Consider the following 18,782-nt stretch of genomic DNA (forward strand, 5'->3'; position numbering starts at 1 on the left):
CAAAAGAAAAATCACTCATCATACTCGGAGCCAGGAAAATCTCATTGTGAATGAGAAGATAATCAACAGATCCCCAACAATGAGATGACACAGACATTAGAATTATCTGACAAGGATTTTTAAGCAGTCACCATAAAATACTTCGACAAGTATAATCATGCTTGAAACAAATGAAAAAATAGAAAGCCTCAGTGAAGACATAGATGTGACAAAGGACCAAATGGAAACTTCAGAACTGAAAAATATGATATCCAAAATTAAATATTCAATGAAATGGACAGAGGAAAGAATCAGTAAATATCAAAACAGACAATATAAATTAAACAGTCCAAAAAATAGACTGGGGAAAAAAAACCTGAAAGACTTGTGGGACTATAACACAAGATCTGAAATTTGTGTCATCAGAGTTCCAGAGGAAAAGTAGGTATCGCTGAAAAAGTAATCAGAGACTATATCTGAAATCTTACCAAATATGGCAAAAGACATAAACCTATAGATTCAAAAAGCCATCTGAAACTAAAGTAGGGGGACACCTTGGGTAACTCAGTGGTTGAGCATCTACCTTCGGCTCAGGGCGTGATCCCAGAGTCCCGGGATCAAGTCCCACATCAGGCTCCCTGCAGGGAGCCTGCTTCTCCCTCTGCCTGTGTGTCTGCCTCTCTGTGTCTCTCATGAATAAATAAGTAAAATCTAAAAAACAAAACAAAACAAACAAACAAAAAAACTAAAGTAGGATAAACCCAAAGAAATCTACACCCTGACACATCATAATTAAACTTCAAATACAACACTTGACCTCTAGGTTATGAGTTCGAGCCCCCATGTTGGGGGTAGAGATTATGTTTTTAAAATGAAATTAAATACATAAACTTCTGATAACTTAAAACAGAGAAAAAAAATCTTGAAAGCAGCAGGAGAGAAATGGCACCTTACCTTGGGGAAAAACAATTTGAATGGCGGTGGATTCTTCATCAGAAACCATTAAGATGAGAAGTGACAGGACAGATTTTAAATAATGAAAGAAGCAAACCTGTCAACCCCAGTTTTTATATCCAGCAACAATATCCTTTAGGAATGAAGGAGGGGTGCTTGGGTGGGTAAGTGTCCCACTCTTGATTTTGGATCAGGTCGTGATCTCAGTGTTGTGAGATCGAGCCCTGCGTGGGGCTTGCACTGGGCATGGAGTCTGAGATTCTCCCTCCTCCTCTCCTTCTGCCCCTCCCCCCTCCTCTCTCCCTCAACCCCTCCCCCCACCTGTGCATGCACTCTCTTGGAAGAAAGGAAAAAAGGAAAAAAAGGAAAAAAGGAAAGAAAGGAGAAAGGAAAGGAAGAGAAAGGAAGAGAAAGGAAGAAAGGAAGAAAGGAAGAAAGAAAAAGAAAGAAAGAAAGAAAGAAAGAAAGAAAGAAAGAAAGAAAGAAAAGAAAGAATGAATGAAAGGGGAAGGGAGGGAGGGAGGGAGGGAGGGAGGGAGGGAGGGAGGGAGGAAGGAAAAATCAAGACATTTTCTGAATAGAGAGCTCTAAGAATTTGTTGCTCTCAGAAGTACCCTCAAAGAATAGCTGAAAGGAATTGTTCTAGACAGAAAGGAAGTGGTGAAATAAGGAAAACTGGAACATCAGAAAGGAAGAACATAAGCGAAAGTATGGGTAAATACAATAGACTTCTTGAGTTTTCTAAATTGTGCTTGACGTTTGAAATCCACCCCCCAAAATCATTTATTTATGTTCATTCTTTTTTTTTATGTTTACTTCTTGCAAGCTTCCAAATCCATTAAGATGATGAATTTTGAAAATCCTCCAGCTCTATAATTGACAGGACCCAGGGAAAAATTAAAATGCAAGGCGCTGGTTCCTTAAAAAGCCATGTATAGCATTACCATCTGATCCGGAGGTCCGCTCCTAGGCCAAAAGAACTGAAGGTGGGGACTTGAACCGATACCCGTCTGCTGATGTTCTTGGAAACACTGTTCACAATGGTCTGAGGACAGAAGCAACTCAAGGGTCACTCGACAGATGAGCACATCAACGGAATGTGGTTGATCCATACGACGGAATATCATTAGGTCATAAAAAGGAATGAACTTTCTTATAGATGCTACATGGGTGAACTTTGCAAGCAGTGTGCTGAGTGAAATAAGCCAGACACGAAAGAGCAAATTATGTACGATGGCATTTGTATGGAACATCCAGCCTAGGCAAATTCCCAGAGGCAGAGGGTAGAACAGAGGTTACTAGGCTCTGGGGTTGGAGGGAGTGGGGGTTATGGTTTAGTGGACACAGAGTTCCTGCTTGGGTAATGAAAGGGTTTTGGAAATAGACAGTGGTGATGGTTGCACAATACTGTAAATGTCATTAGTGCCAGGGATTAACTTTAAAATGGTTAAAATGAGGGGCACTTGGGTAGCTTTGTTGGTTAGGCATCCGACTCTTGGTTTCTGCTCAGGGTGCCATCTCAGGGTGGAGAGATCAAGCCTTGTGTCAGCTCCACACTCAAGCTTGAGATTCTCTCCCTCTCCCTGTGGTCCTCCCTGATGCACTCTCTAAAATAAATAAACAAATCTTTTTTAAAAATGGTCAAAATGAAATTTTACGTTGTTGGGACACCTGGGTGGCTCAGCAGTTGAGTGTCTGCCTTCAGCTCAGGGCATGATCCTGAGGTCCCGGGGTCAAGTCCCATATCGGGCTCCCTGCATGGAGCCTGCTTCTCCCTCTGCCTGTGTCTCTGCCTCAGTCTCTCTCTCTCTCTCTCTGTGTCTCCCATGAATAAATAAAATCTTTTAAAAAAAGGAAAAGTTTACATTTGTATATTAGTTTTGCTGAAATTTAAAACATAATGTGATATCCTCCAAACCACTGAACTGTTCACTTGAAATGTGCGCGTTCTCTGATGTGTGAATTATCTCTCAATAAAGCTGCCAAGAGAGAACGGAAGACAGGCAGGAAGGAGGAAAAGCGGGAAGCGCATGACCATGAGGCAGGTAAGAGAGATTGTTCACTAGAGATCCTTTCGCTTTTTAATTTTGTTCCGTGTTTCACGTTTTGCCTTTTCAAAGAGTAATTTAGAGGGGGCACCCGGGTGGCTCAGCGGTGTAGCATCTGCCTTCAGCCCAGGGCATGACCCCGGGGTCCTGGGATCGAGTCCCGCGTCGGGCTACCCGCATGGAGCCTGCTTCTCCCTCTGCCTGTGTCTCTGCCTCTCTCTCTCTCTCTGTGCCTCTCATGAATGAATAAATAAAATCTTTTTTTTTAAAGTAACTTACATATTTTCGAAATAAAAACACACAAAGCCCCTTGTTCAAAAACTAAGAATTTCGGGACATTGACAGCAGAGCATGAAATCCCGTGTGGGTAACTCCATGGTGGGGGGGCCCTGGGTAACTCCAGAGGTTGCAGGCCATGAAGCCAGCCCTGTCATGTGGCACCCAGAACCTCTGCCTCTGAAAGCTACATTTCCTTTTTTTTTTTTAAAGATTTTGATTTTATTTTTATTATTATTTTTTTAGATTTTATTTATTTACTCATGAGGACACACATACACAGAGAGAGAGAGAGAGAGAGAGAGAGAGGCAGGCTCCATGCAGGGAGCCCGACGTGGGACTCGATCCCGGGCCTCCAGGATCACACCCTGGACTGAAAGCAGTGCCAAACCGCTGAGCCACCCAGGCTGCCCCTGAAAGCTACATTTCCAAAAATAAAAAATAAAAATCACACATTTGGGTTGATTGGAAATACCAATACACACTTTGCTTATCTCCCCTTCCATCCCCGTGGGGAAAACAGCGCAGTGGACTGTGACGCTTGCCCACCGCTGGAACTGTGACCACCTCTGTGGCCCGCACCCCTCGCTACCCTAGGGAGGTGGCCGCCGGCACCCCCCATCCGGGTGGCTCTGGGAGTCCCTCTCAGTAACAGAGCTTGTGTGGCCCCAGCCAAGGACCTGCCTGTGCTAACCTGCTCAGACCACACCTGTGCTCCGTTTGCAGGTGCAGAACGTAAGGTCCAAGGTCACTCGGGATAGGTACCTGCGCCCTCTTAATCCCTGGCCAGATCCCCAGGGGCCAGCAGGGCTCGTGACAGTGCTGCAGGCAGGGTGACGGGGCACAGGTGCCTGCTAGAGAGGACCGGCCCGCTCGGGGCAGCCACCTGCCTTGTAATCCTCACATGGCCCTGGATTATCACATCTTACCACTTCACAGAAGATGCTGGAAATTCATGTTTGGGAGGCAGGAGGGGACCCCTGTGCCGTGTGTCCCAGGGTTGGCTCACATGGAAACAAATGCCCCTGAGCCAGGCTCATGCTGTGCCCCCAGCTGCCTCTCTCCTTCACCTTTCCAGCTCCGGCCTCCTCTGAGCCCTGGGACCAAGCCAGGGGATGCCCCGCGCGGCGACCAGGTCGCTGAGGGCATGCAGGCCGAGCCAGGGGGTGCGCCGAGGGCCCTCCCCGCCTCAGGATTGGGCCCCTCCTCACTTGGTGATGCTGAGCAGCGTGGCCTGGGACGCAAGATCCCAGATCTTGATGTTTTTGTCCAGGGAGACAGAAGCCACCTTCTGGCTGTCGGAGTCGAAGCAGCACGCGGTGAGAGAGCGGGCGTGATGATCTGTGGCACAGGGAAAGCAGCTGGTCACCCAGCATTCCGGCCCCGCATTTCACTGGGGACTCTTGCCCAGACATCTTCCCGGGGGGCCAGCCACGTGCCAGGCTCAGACCGAGAAGCACAGCTGACCCGCTCCCTGTCCCCGCAGAGCTTCCTGTCCAATGGGGACGGCCTGGTGCCAGCAACCATCCACAGCACACAGGGGGCCACACAGCGGGGGGGAGGGGGGCTGTAGGTCACGGCTCCCGGCCCCGCAGAAGGTTGGCCCTGCCCTGAGAGGTCGAGGAGTGGCCCCCAAAGTCAGCAGGAGATACAGAGTAGGAAGAGGGCCCCCCAGCAGCAGGAGCAGCACGTGCAAAGGCCCGGAGGTGGGCCAGAGCGTGTGCAGGAGTGTGGTGTGCCACTAAACCCTGGAGCATGAGAGCAGGTGGAGTGTGAGGTGACCCAGGAAGGAGAGGTGCTGGCCATGGGGCAGCACCCGTGTCACAGGTCCATGCTCAGCAGCAGAAACAGAAGGTACACATGGGAGGGGGCTTCGGGCGTGCGAACACACACACATGGTGTGCACACTCTCTCGGAGGTCAGGAAGGCCATCCAGTGATGTGTCATTAAGAACAGACATCCCGGGATCCCTGGGGGGCTCAGCGGTTTAGCTCCTGCCTTTGGCCTAGGGCGTGACCCTGGGGTCCCAGGATCCAGTCCCGCATCGGGCTCCCTGCAAGGAGCCTGCTTCTCCCTCTGCCTGTCTCTGCCTCTCTCTGTGTGTCGCTCATGAATAAACAAATAAAATCTTAAAAAAAAAAAAAAAAGAAAAGAAAGGAAGGAAAGAAGGCAGGCAGGCAGGCCACTGTCAGTCAAGTGACAAGGGGCTGTTGCCCCGGCAGGTGGAACAGAGCGGGGAGCCCGTGCAGACTCACTTTTGACGTAGGACACGGTGGTGGCAGTTTCCGCATCTGTTATACAGATTCCGCGGTCCACGTCCAAGGCCGAGACCACGTACTTGCCGTCGGGAGAAAGCTTACAGGAGGCTATGAAGGTTTTGTGTTTGATCTTCCACTGAATGGGGCAACAATCAAAAGGTTGTTTTCTCTCTAGCCCCGCCGTCCAGGCGAACTTTCTGTGATGATGGAAACGCCCCATCTGTGCACCGTCCAGTCCGTGAGCCTCTGGCTGTGCATGGCCTCTGAGTCCTCGTAATGGGCCAGGGCAGCCAAGGAGCCCAATTTCAAAGTTGGTTTCCTTTCACCTAGTTTGACTAGTAGATGTAGTTAGCGAGGCTGTGCCCAGGCCAGAGCGACGAGGCCAAGTAGAGCACCTGGCAGGACAGGCAGCGCGGTTCTGGCAACGGCCAACTTTCCTCCTACCCAGTTCGGTAAACGGGGGTTCGTTAAGTACCTCCCTGCGCCTCGCACCACAGATGAGACCCTGCAGCCCAGGCCCTCAGGTCGCTCACTGTCCCCTTGGAGTGGCTGGCACCCGACCTCGGGGAGGGGACAACAAGCCGATCAACGTTCCAGGAAAGGAGGGCCTCTCTGTATGTTACTGTTACGGTATTGGCACTGTCACCGTTTTAAAGTAAGCCTACAGGGACACCCGGGTGACACAGGGGTTGGACGCCTGCCTTCGGCCCAGGGCATGACCCCGGGGTCCCAGGATCAAGTCCCGCAGCAGGTTCCCTGCAGGGAGCTGCTTCTCCCTCTGCCCGTGTCTCTGCCTCTCTCTCTCTCTCTGTGTCTCTCATGAATAAATAAATAAAATTTTTTTTTTAAAAATAGTGAAACACAGCCTGATATCTATGCATCCCTGAAAAAGGATGACACGGATGTAACCCTACCCACCATTTATTTTTGAGTGAAAACAGAGTCAAGATCCAGAAAGGATGCACAGAAGGACACTGGGCTGTTAGCAGCACATACTCACCTGTGCTCAGAGGGAAATGCACACAGACGTAGGAAAAGAGATGCCAAGGTATTGACTATAATTTCTGGGCTCCTTACAGTGAATATAAACTGCTCTTTGCAGTGAGAAGAAAAGAGGAGAAAGGGGAGGTGATGAGGAGCTCCCTGGGGAGCCTCCCCAAACCCCGACAGAACCAGGGCTGCCTGGGCAAGGGACAGACAGACGGAGTGTCAGCCTGGTCCCCGATGGACTGGACAGATGGATGGACGGAGGCCCCTCCAGGCTGCTGCAGAGAGGCTGCTCCCCAGAACTCTCGTGGTGTTTTGACCACGTGGTCATTGTCCCATCGAATCCCAACACCCCACAGGGCGGGTCTCTGATCCTATGCACTTCCCTGAGCCTGGAATGCCGTGCCCTCTCCCCCCCCTCTCGTGTATCCAGTCCTTCCAGCCAAAGCCCTCCCTTGCCTGCCCCAAGAAGCTCTCTTTCCCAATGCCCGACCTCCATCACCCAGTGTCCCTGAGAAAATTCTCCTCTTCTGAGAGCCTGGTTTCCCTTCCTATCCCCAGGGGCCTAGCCCAAGCCTCCCCCCCCCAAGATGCCCAGTCAAGACCTCGCTGCGTGCTAGGGGGGCCACACTCACCAGCAGCTTGCCTGTCTCAAGGTCCCAAGCCCTCACCGCTTTGTCGTGGGACGCTGTGACAAATCTGCCAAGAAAATGATCCAGACAGTTATAGCTATGGGTTCTATGAAAAAAGAAAAAAAAAAAACATAGAAAATCTCTCTAATTTAGGACCAAGATTGTACGTAAATACCCAAATTTTTCTCAAGATGCTCCCCAAGCCCCCTCCATGCTCCTCCCTGGACACGGATGGAACCTAACGCCAAGGCACCGCTGCCCGCCGTTGCTAAGTCCCCCCGCCACCCAGGGAGCTTCTCCCACATTCGGGGCATTAATGGGACCGTTCCCTTCTGCAAACGACCGTCTTCTGCTGAGGAGATACATGCGGCTCACAGGGACCGACCCCTTCCTTCTCTGCTCACCTGTCTGTTTTACAGAAACACTTGGGCAGCTCCCTTTGTTCTGGAATGTTTTCTTGGACGCTTAGCAACACAGCAGCCATGTGCCTTTGTACATAACACTGTACGTGTACCGCCCACCCGTTGCGTGTTTCCACGGCCCTCAGTGCCCCCCCCCCCCCCCCCCCGTGTGAGATGAATTCCCACCCAAGTCTTTCTTAGCTTTGTAGTAGCTGCGGGGGGGGGGGGGGGGGCGGGGAGGGGCGGGAAGCTCCAGCAAATCTATTATCATGCAAAGCCCTTGTGTCCTATTGAAAACGAGGAGCTCCAGCCAAGGCCTCCGGGGGGGGGGGGGGGGGGGGGGGCACCCCTGGGCCTCCGACTCCCCTGTGAGATGCCACCTGGGCCTCCAGCGCCAGGGCCCCTTGCCATGTAGCAGGCCACTGGGGGGCCACGGAAAGGCAGGTCCACGAAGGAAAGGCAGACTGCAGCCTCGATGCGTGCTGTCTTTTTAGCACTTTATGTTTTCAAAGAGCGGTCACGTCCCCTTGACGCTCACACAGAACGTGGACACCTTGGGGACACAGGTGGGAGCCAGAGGCCGCCCGCCCAGGGCGAGGCGCGGGGAAGGTCACCTTCTGCTGTCGGCCGTCACGCTGCAGTCTAAGACAGGAGCTTTGGGCCTGTGCTCAAAATCCCGGACCACCGAGCCATCCACAGCATCCTCGGAGCAACGGGGGACAGGGGGCAGGAGGCCGCTGAGCAGCCGGTGGAGCACAGCCAAGTGCGACAACCCACGGGCCCCTCAACCCTCGCTCCACCCCAAAGGCCACAAGGGCTTCCTGGCCTCCCCAAGTGTGGGGTCCCTGGAGAGCGCCCCCTCCAGGGCACCAGCACAGCCCAGACCAGGCCACTCTGCGGGCAGCGCTGCTGACAGTTCTGTCCATCTCTACTGGATGAAGAGGCTTTGCAGGATCCAGCAAGAGCTCTCAAGAACTTCTTACAAGTCCACACCCCTTGCACACCTGGGTGGCTCAGGTCATGAACCTGGGGTCCTGGGATCGAGCCCTGCGTCAGGCTCCACACTCAGCGTAGACTCGGCTTGAGAGCTTTCTACTGCTGCCCCTCCCTGTGCTCTCTCTCTCTCTCTCTCAGATAAATAAATCAGATCTTAAAAAAGAAAAAATTCACACCCTTCGACCCAGCACCTCTGCTCCGAGGGGTCTCTCCTAACGAACTGAGGTCAAAGGCTTGTGCGTGGGAAGGTTCACCACGTGTTCGGGAGGACAGCAGACACGCTGGCACTGGCCACCTCGAGGCAGCAGGTGAACCAAACGCCGGCACCGGGGCGACAGCGGGGCGACAGCCACTGCGAGCGAGCTGGCCCTTAGTACCTAGAGAATGTGCCGAGATCGACGCCAGGGAATAACTCAATAAGATGAAGGGAATGAGGTGAAGAGAATAAAACACGGTGCCAAAGTGAAAAGTGCCCGCTGCGGCAGAGATGAAGTATTTCCAGTTAGAAATGTGCCAAGAGCTTTTCAGGATAAGCTGGGGTGGAAAAGTCCCCTTGAAAAACGGGTGGCTGGTAAGACAATGAATTCCTAGAAAGCTCTTGGGTAAGAATGCGGTGCCCCGGGCTCAGGAGCTTCTGGCCGAGCCGGGCGGGCCTGTGACAGCACAGACCACTCCGCGTTAGGAGCCCAATCGTGCTGGGTGGGGTGGGAAGGGCCCTGTGTCAGGGGTCCCCAAGACCACCCCCCAGGCTGGGTGATTCTCCAGGACCCACAGACAGACCCACAGCTGAGCTGTATTACAGCAAAGGACAGAGCAAAATCAGCAAAGGGAAAGGAGCCTGGGGTGGAGCCCAGAGGAGACCGGGGGCGGGAGGGGGGGGCAGGCAAGCTTCCAAGAGTCTCTCCCAGGGGGACATACGGGACACGACTAATTCCTCCAGCCACCTGTGACGTGTCTTCTACTGGGTAGATGTGCCCGAGCCTTGGGGCCCAGGGTTTTTTGGGGGATTTTCTCATGTACACCAAAATGCAGACTCCCAGAAGGAAAGCAGGTGCTCAGCATAAACCACATGGCTTATGCCGCAGTCTGGGTATGCTGAGCCCCCTTTATCTCTTAGTGGATTGCAGGACACCATGGGTCAGTCCAGCTCCCAGATGCTGGCCAATGCCATCCTCGCCGGTGGCCTCAGATCCGCCAGGTGAACTCTTCTGCACGACCCAGGCCCTCAACCCTCCTTCCCTAAGACATCAAAGAGTGGGGTCACGTTTGGGTAGCACAGCAGGCCCTGATCAGCAGTATGAGGGGACAGCAGGAATCCAAGGAGGAGCTCACCAGGACAGGACACATCCATACTGCGAGCCTGGACTCACAAGTCTAGTGGCTTTGGAGGAAAGAACCGGTCCGGGCAGCCTGCGATCCGGCCTCCCTGGCTCGTGCTCCAGCACGAACACAGAACTAAGAAAACCATCGCTGTGGGGCCCAGAACCGCAGTCTGCGGGGAGCCCACCCCCGGGCCGGCTAAGGGCAGCCCTGGAAAGGAACTGCCACCAGGGATCCTGGGCATCTTCAGCATCTGATAGTGACACCTTATGGCCAAGAGAAGGAACAGCGCCCGCAGAGGAGCACCCTCCAGAACAGGTGCACTGCTGTCAAGGAATCCCTCCACAGGAGATGGATGGCAAACAAGCCAGATTCTGTTAGCAAATTTCAGAGGCAGTGGAAATGTCTCTGTTTTGTATTGAATGTTTCTTTTTTAAAAAAGGTTTTATTTATTTATTCATGGGAGACGCAGAGAGAGGCAGACACAGGCAGAGGGAGAAGCAGGCTCCCTGCAGGGAAACCAATGAGAGACTCAATCCCAGGACCCCGGAATCACACCCTGAACCAAAGGCAGATGCTCAACCGCTGAGCCACCCAGGTGTCCCTGTATTGAATATTTCTTGAAATAAATAAGTGAAAGACGCTCCCCCTTCACCTGGCACTTGGAGCCAGGAACCCCTCTGTGGACTCAGATAATTCAAGGCAGGGGTGCTGGTCAGACCTTAAATGAATGGGAAAGAGTGGCTCCAACGAATAGTTGGGAAAATAGGGAAATGTGACAATATCCCCAGGCCAAGCTTATCACAGTTATATAAACAGTGTTCCTTTATGGTCTCAATTTTGTGAACCCATGTATACGTGGGAAAACAAGAAAAATAAACATATATTCCGACATTTTCACAGCACTTAGCTTCAGGGTCATGAAATGATGGCTCTCATTTCCTCTCTGTGCCGTGAGAAAATCCACCAAAGTTGCTATTTCTTAATGACTGGAAGAGGCATGCTGATATCGTAGAGGGATATTAGGTGCAGAATTAAGAATGATTTTTTTCCGCAGGGCTCCTGGGGGAGCTCAGCTGGTTAAACATCTGACCCTTAGTTTCAGCTCAGGTCACGATCTGACCATTATGAGGCTGAATCCTGCTTCAGGCTCCACACTCAGCATGGAGTCTGCTTGAGACTCTTTCCCTCTGTCCCTTCCCCCTACCACTTTCTCTCAAAATAAAAAAAGATTTTCCCCCCAGCTTCTTCACACACGTATGGACTTTCCAAATCATTCACAGGGGTCCACAGCGAGGGTGAAGGGAACTTCCAAAAGATTAAATCAGATGCTTGGGCTCCAGGGGAGACCCAAGAGGAGGAGACAGGTGATGGGAAGTAACAGGAGTGGGGAGTGGAGGGAGAGGCAAAGGGACATTTTGGCCAAGATACTGCGACAGGAGAGGGCAGTATGCTGGGTAATGGCTGAGTCATCTCTCCAGGGAGTGCTCGGGAATGGCAGCTGTGCCAGGGCAGGGAGAGCCACAGGGGGAGCCAGCCAAAGGGCAAAATTGGGGAAAAAAGAACCAGGAGGAGGAAAGAGGACTTCTTGGAGGAAGTGCAATCAGCCAAGGTAGACAACTGGAGACTCTGGGCAGGGAGGGGTGCAGGGAGGGACCTGGAGAAAGTGGCACAAGCAGGCAAGGCCATGAGCAAGGCTGGTATCGGGACACTTGGAAAGGCCAAAGTGACCGCATCCTGGATACAGCAGCATGGACGAGGCAGCCAGGTCACTGTGGGGAACCAGGGACATCTCGGTGGATGGTCTCTCATTTTGGGACAGGAGAAAACAGGCAGATTTCCCTTTTTAGAGTCAAGAGCCTTTTGGCCCAAACAGATAGAAACCCTGTGAGTCCTTCTGTGAATTCAAACGGAGAGAAGAATGTGAGGGGGATCTGAGTTGGCCAAGCAGGATGCACATGGGGAAGCTGTCCTCTCCCTCCCCTGGGTGATGACAACCAGCAAAGTCCCCTCGCCCCTGGCTTCTCAGTCACCCCAGAAGTTTGGGAAAGGGTTTAAGGCTCCAGAAGGAGATCATGAGCCACAGCAGAGGTGAGGATGGATGCCTGTTAGAGCCAGGTACGGGCCAGGCAGGCCCGCCCCACGGTAGCCCCAGCATGCAGCTGGACCTGGGGAGTTTCAAGGAGGCCCAGGAGGTCATGTAACCACCCAGAGTCACACAGCTGAACCACTTGGACAACCCCCAAACCTTCCTGTCTAGTGTGCCTGGCCTTGGTACCCCCTGATGACACAGAAGATGACCTCTGTGGTCATCTGGAGAGTGAGGAGCTATATCCTTCACCTGAACCCAGGAACCAGCCCAGATTCAGGTTCTATTCCCTTCCCCCCCTGAAGCTAGAGGAGATGGCAAAATGCAGAATGGACTGTCGTCCCCCATGGGCCCAGCCCCAGCCACACAGCCATCTGTGGCCCAGCCCCTGATGGCCATTGCCATCTCCCATCTCCACTCCCTCATCACTCTCCCCTGACTGACCAGCAAAACCCCCGGACAGGCCTTCCAGCATCTGTGGGTTATGCCCAGTGGCTTTGGAAGAGTTCTCAGGGGTCACGTCTCAGCAACCTCATTTGCTCATCACACCCCTGTTCCTTGTACCCCTGCTTCCTGCATGTTGGGGGCACTGACCCATGCTTAAGCCTGCCCTTCCCAACCACCCCTCATGGACAGGTCCCAGTCCTGGCCACTTCTCTGTCCACTGTGACCACTTAGGCTTGGCCAGACCATCTCTGTGGATGGAAGTGAATTTTCTAAAGTGGGGAGGAGACCCAAAGAGATGTCACAGGTCAGAGGTCCCAGGTAAGCTCTAGGCACAGCTGGACCTGTCCAACAAGAGATCCCCATTCCCCCTTCCCACTGTTTCCAAGTCAACAGGCTGGCAGCAACTACACTAAACCCATCTCTCTCCAGTGACTTGACACTAGGGCTGGACCCTCCCTGGGCTTCTCCTTATTGCATTTTGCTCAGAAAGTTCTCTCTGAATCTTTTGGATCCTTGAATATCTGGGGACTCAGTACTGGCGCACTCTCCACAAGATACATCCCCTCCTGGGATGTTGTCATTCCAGCTACACCAGGCCACCTACCCACAGCTTCACAGTACAGTCATAGGACCCACTGAGGAGCTTTGTGTCATCCACACAGAAGTTACAGGAAGTGACAATGTGCTGGTGTCCCTTCATAATTTTAAATGGGATCTGAAAAAAAGATTGAGTAAGTTCAGCAGGTTAGAAAACACAAGATTAATATCAAAACATCAATTGTCTTGTTATACACTTGGAATGAACACTCTGGGGGAAAAATTAAACAAAATCCATTTATAAAGGCATCAAAATAGAAATACATTTAACAAAAAAGTGCAAAACATATACACCGAAAGCCATAGAACATTGTTGGAAGAAATTTTAGAAGAACCAAATACATGGAAAAGCATCTCATATTCATGGATTCACTACTAGCTTACTGTTGTTAAGGTAACAATACCTTCCAGAATGATCTACAGATTCAGCAGCATCCCATCACTTTTCCAAAATTGACAAACTGATCCTAAAACTTATATGGCTACTAAACAAAAGCAAAATAGCTAAAACAACCCTGAAAAAGAATAAAGGTGGAGTACTCACAGTTCCCAATTTCAAAACTTACCACATACAAAAGGTGACAGGAATCAAGCATTATAGTACTGGCATAAGAACAGACATATAGATCGATGGAACAGAACTCAGGATCCAGAAATATGCCCTCATATTTTAGGTCAATTGCTTCCTTAACAAGGGTGCCAAACACTTAAAAATTGAGAGATTAAGATTAGTCTTTTCAACAGATCATGCTGAGGCAAATAAACTCTACCTGCAAAAGAATGAAGTTGGACCGCTGCCTCATGCCATCTACAAAGATTAACTCAAGACGCATCAAAAACCTAAATGTGAGAACTAAAACCACAAGGCTCTTGGAAGATCACATAGTTGTCAATCTTTGGGAACTTGGATTAGGCATTGGTTCCTTAGCTACGACACCACACACACAGGCCATAGGCAGCAACAGCAGCAATAATGTGAAACTGGGCATCATCAAAATTAAAAACTCTTACACTTCAGAAGGCAGCATCAGGAGGGTGAAAGAACAACCCACACAACAGAAGAAAACTTTTGCAAATCATGTATCAGATGAATGATTTGTTTTTTTTTTTTAAGATTTTATTTATTTATTTGAGAGAGAAAGAAAGAAAGAGAATGAGCAGTGGGGAGGGGCAGAGGGAGAGAGAGAAGCAAACTCGCCGCAGAGCAGGGAGCCCGACGTGGGGCTGGATCCCAGGACCCGGGATCAAGATTTAATCCACAGGCAGACGCTTAACTGACTGAACCACCCAGGTGCTCTCAGATGAGAGCTCTGTATCTAGAAGACATAACCAACACTCAAAATTCAACAATAAAAAAAAACTTGATTTTAAAATAGGCAAAATATCTGAATAGGCATTTCTCAAAAGAAGATATATGAATGAGCTCTAAGCACACGGAAATGTGCTCAATATCATTAGCCGTTAGGAAAATATAAATCAAATATAAATTGAGGGGTGCCTGGGTGGTTCAGTCGTTTGGGTGTTTCCCTTTGGCTCGGGTCATGATCTCCAGGTCCTGAGATGGAGCCCTGCGTCAGGCTCCCGGCTCAGCAGGGAGTCTGCTTCTCCCTCTCTGTCTATCCCCCTCTCTGCTCATACTTTCTCCTCTCTCAAGTAAATAAATAAATTAAATTAAAAAAAAAAAAAAAAAAGACCATATAGGGACACCTGAATGGCTCAGCGGTTGAGTGTCTGCCTTCAGTTCAGGTCATGATCCCAGGATTCAGGATCAAGTCCCACATTGGGCTCCCTGCATGGAGCCTGCTTCTCCCTCTGCCTGTGTCTCTGCCTCTCTCTCTCTCTGTCTCTCTCTCTGTGTCTCTCATGAATAAATAAATAAATCTTTTTTTAAAAAGACCATATTGAGTTACCACCTCATACCCACTAGGATGTCTATAATCAAATAGTCAGATAATAACAAGTATTGGCAAGAACATAGAGGACTCAGAACTCTCACATGTGGCTGGTGGGAATGTAAAATGGTGCCTCCCTTTTGGAATATAGTTCAGTAATTCCTTAAAAAGTTAAAACATATGTGCTCATATCTGATCCAGCAACTTCACTGCTAGGTGTATACCTAACAGAAATGAAAACATATGTCCACACAAAAACTTGAATATGGGTGCTCATAGCAGTATTATCCGGAATAATTTAAAACAACAACAACAACAACAACAAAAGGAAACAATTCGAATATCCATCCACTGATGAATGAACAGAGAAAATGAGGCATATTCACACAATGAACTATTACTAGGGTAATACGAAAGGAATGAAAGACTTCTCATTTCTAGTCTGCCATGTAAGCAGCTTGGAAGCTACCACTCCATCTTCACAACAAATCAAGAGCCAAGCAAACTGAGAAACTGGTAACTATTCCTAGATTCTTAAGACAAGTGAGGTCACAGAGCTGACTGCTTCCCCCCCAAATTGGAGACCCAGGCAACTATAAGAAAACCCAAATTACAGAACAGAAATCCAGAAGCCGCAACCTCCATGGGAATCAGGCTCAGGAGAGGGAAACTTTGACCTATAACTGACAAATTGCTAGAGGCACAGTGTGGATACCTTTGAAAGTTAAAAACTCCAGGGGGACCCAAGTGTGAGGGGCCCTCACAGTTATGTCAGCATCACCTCCAATAGCTGACCTCGCCCTTACAGTGAATATTAGAGAAAAATCCCAGCTTCTGGCTAGGAGAAGGGGGAGAGGAAACATTCTGAAATATTCCGCAGCAGCATTTTGTTCTACTTAACAAGGTCTACTGTCAGGAGAAACTATTTAACCAGGACATAACCGGCTGGGGTTTTATTGGAGCCTCACTGACCCAAAATATCCAAACCCAGCCAGCTCTGGCCTTCCACATGGGAGAAAGGAAACACCAGCTCCGGCCACTGTAGCCATCCAATTCCACCTAACCTAAGGGTAGCACATGGGGGGTGGGTGCAGACTGGAAAGCTCGTATGAAGTTCACAATCCAGAGGCATAGGCCCCCCAGAAGACTGAGACCTAGTCATAGGACTACAGACTTCTCCTCTCCGTCCTACACCTTAGCATCACATGACTAAAGGCTTATTTATGGTTGTTCCTTCTACCCAGCACATCATGTCTGGCTATCAAGAAAAAAAAAAAAGAGGATGATCCTAAAAGGCAGAAAACATAGCTTGAAGAGAAAGCAGAAACATAACAACAAAACCAGACCCAGATATGGCAAGGATGTTGGAATTATCAGATTAGGAATTTAAAACACCTGTGGTTAATAGGCCAACAGCTCTAATGAACGTAGTACACAGTATGCAATGTAAGCAGAGAGATGAAGGTTCAGAGAAAGAACCAAAAAGAAGCTACAAATAAAAAACGCTGTGACAGATAAAGAGTATCTTTGATGTGTTCATTATTAGATTAGACATAGCTGAGGAAAGACTCTCCGAGCTTGAGGATGTATCAAGAGAAACCTCCAAAAAATAAAAAACAGAAAAAAAAAGACTTAAAGAAATGGAATAGAATATGCCAAAACCGTGGGACAACTACAAAAGTTTAATATATGCATAATAAAAATACCAGAAGGAGACAAGAGAATGGGAGAGAAATATTTGAAACAATAATCATTGAGAATTTCCCCCAAATTAATTTCAAATACCAAACCACAGATCCAAGGAGCTCAGAGAACACCAAACAGGATAAATGCAAAAAAAAAAAGAAAAAAAAACTACAAAAAGTCAAAGATAAAAGGTCATTCCTGAAAGAAGCTAGAGGAAAACAATGCCTGATTGATAAAGGAGTAAAGATAAGCATCACATCCAACTTCTCAGAAACCATGCACACAAGAGACTATCATGAAACATTTAAGGTACTAGAAGGGGGAAAAAACCCCAGAAATTTGTATTCTTCAAAAGTGAAGGACAAATTTGTTTCTCAGACAAACAAAAATGGAGGAAACTTGTTACGAGTAAACTTGCCTTGCATGAAATGTTAAAGTTCTTTAGAGAGAAGGAAAATGAGAGGTCAGAAACTCAGATCTACACAAACCAAGGAGAGCACGCAAGAAAGAATAAGTGAAGGTAAAATAAAAACTTTGTTCTTAATTGATTTAACAGATAACAGTTTTTTTTCAAAATAATAGCTATAACATTATACATTATATATATTATTATAATAGCAATATGTTATATAATTAAAATTTAATTATGTATATTTTATATATGTGTGTGTATGTATATACATAATGAATGACAGCAATGATACAATGGACATGAGGGAGTAATTAGAAATATTTTGTTATTTTAAGTTACTGACACTACCCATGAAGTGGTATAGTGTTATTTGAAAGTGGATTTGAGATAACTATAAACATGTATTCAAATTCTTGGGCAACAACTAAGAAAAGCACACACACAAAAAAAATATATCTGATATGCTAAGAAAGAGAAAATGGAATCACATGGAATACTCAATTAAAACTACAAAATGTGGAAGAATGGAAGACCAAAATAGAAGCAAAAAACAAGGGCAACAAACAGGGAACAGTAACAAACATGGCAGATATTAATCTAACTATATCAATAAGCACTTGGAATGGTATAAATGCACCAGTTAAGACAAAGATTGTCAGAGGGGATGATTAAACAGGACCCAAACAATAAGTTGTCTGCAAGAAACCCACATTAGATATAAAGACATAGAGATTAAAAGTAGGAGAACTGGGTGTCTCTGTTGGTTAAGCATCCAACTCTTGATTTTGGCTCAGGTCATGATCTCAGGGTCATGAGACAGAACCCCACATCAGGCTCCACACCCAGAGAGAGAATCACAAGGATTCTCCCTCTACCCCATACCCCTACTCACATTCATTCTCTCTCTAAAAAAAAAAAAAAAGAAAAAAAGAAAAAAATATAGTAAATGGATGAGGGCGCCTGGGTGGCTTAGTTGGTTAAGTGTCTCACTCTTGATTTCAGCTCAGGTCGTGAAATCAAGTCCTGCATTGGGCTTCATGCTGGCGTGGAGCCTGCTTAAGATTCTCTCTCTCACATGAGAGACTCCTAACTCGGAAACGAACAAGGGGTAGTGGAAAGGGAGGTGGGTGAGGGGTTGGGATGATTGGGTGACAGGCACTGAGGGGGACACTTGACGGGATGAGCACTGGGTGATATGCTATATGTTGACAAATTGAACTCCAATAAAAATAATTAATTAATTTAAAAAAAGATTCTCTCTCTCTCCCTCTCCTTCTGCTCCTCCTCCCCAATCACTGTCTCTCTAAAACAAAACAAACAAACAAAAAAGTAAATGGATGGAGGAAAATAGACCATACGAACACTAATCAAAAGAAAGCAAGACTGGCCAAATTAATTTCAGGTGGAGCTGACTTCACAGTGAGAGAAGTTATCAGAGGTCGAAAGGGGCATTGCATCATGACAAAGGGGTCAATTCTCCAAGAAGACATAATAATCCTTAACATATATGTGCCCAACACCAGAGCATCAACTATGTGAGGCAACAGCTATTAAAACTGCAAAGAGGAATAGATGAGTCCACCATCATGGTTGGAGACTTCAGCATCCCTGTGAGGAAGACCTAGCAGGCAGAAAATTGTCAAGGACACAGTGGAACTCAACACCACCATCAGTCACCTGGATACAATGAAGATCTACAGACTACTTCATCCAACAACAGCAGAATAAACATTCTTCTCAAACTCACATGAAACATTTACCAAGACAGACCACACTCTAGGCCATAAAACACACCTTAACAAATTAAA

The 18,782-nt window shown here is 48.4% G+C and overlaps 1 protein-coding gene across 1 annotated transcript in view; it reads right to left on the reverse strand.

Annotated features, from left to right (window-relative positions):
• The window catches only part of WDR88 (WD repeat domain 88), a 45,242-nt gene that overhangs the window by 18,395 nt on the left and 8,065 nt on the right, over positions 1 to 18,782 (reverse strand). The window contains exons 2-6 of the mRNA XM_072782389.1: positions 12,992 to 13,102; positions 8,150 to 8,238; positions 7,138 to 7,201; positions 5,513 to 5,651; positions 4,469 to 4,598 (exon numbers count right to left, since the gene is read on the reverse strand). Of these exons, the coding sequence (XP_072638490.1) occupies positions 4,469 to 4,598; positions 5,513 to 5,651; positions 7,138 to 7,201; positions 8,150 to 8,238; positions 12,992 to 13,102 (533 nt within the window). The remainder of the gene's footprint in view (positions 1 to 4,468; positions 4,599 to 5,512; positions 5,652 to 7,137; positions 7,202 to 8,149; positions 8,239 to 12,991; positions 13,103 to 18,782) is intronic.

The sequence above is a fragment of the Canis lupus genome, chromosome 1, assembly GCF_048164855.1.
Source record: "Canis lupus baileyi chromosome 1, mCanLup2.hap1, whole genome shotgun sequence".
Classification (NCBI taxonomy): Eukaryota; Metazoa; Chordata; class Mammalia; order Carnivora; family Canidae; genus Canis; species Canis lupus.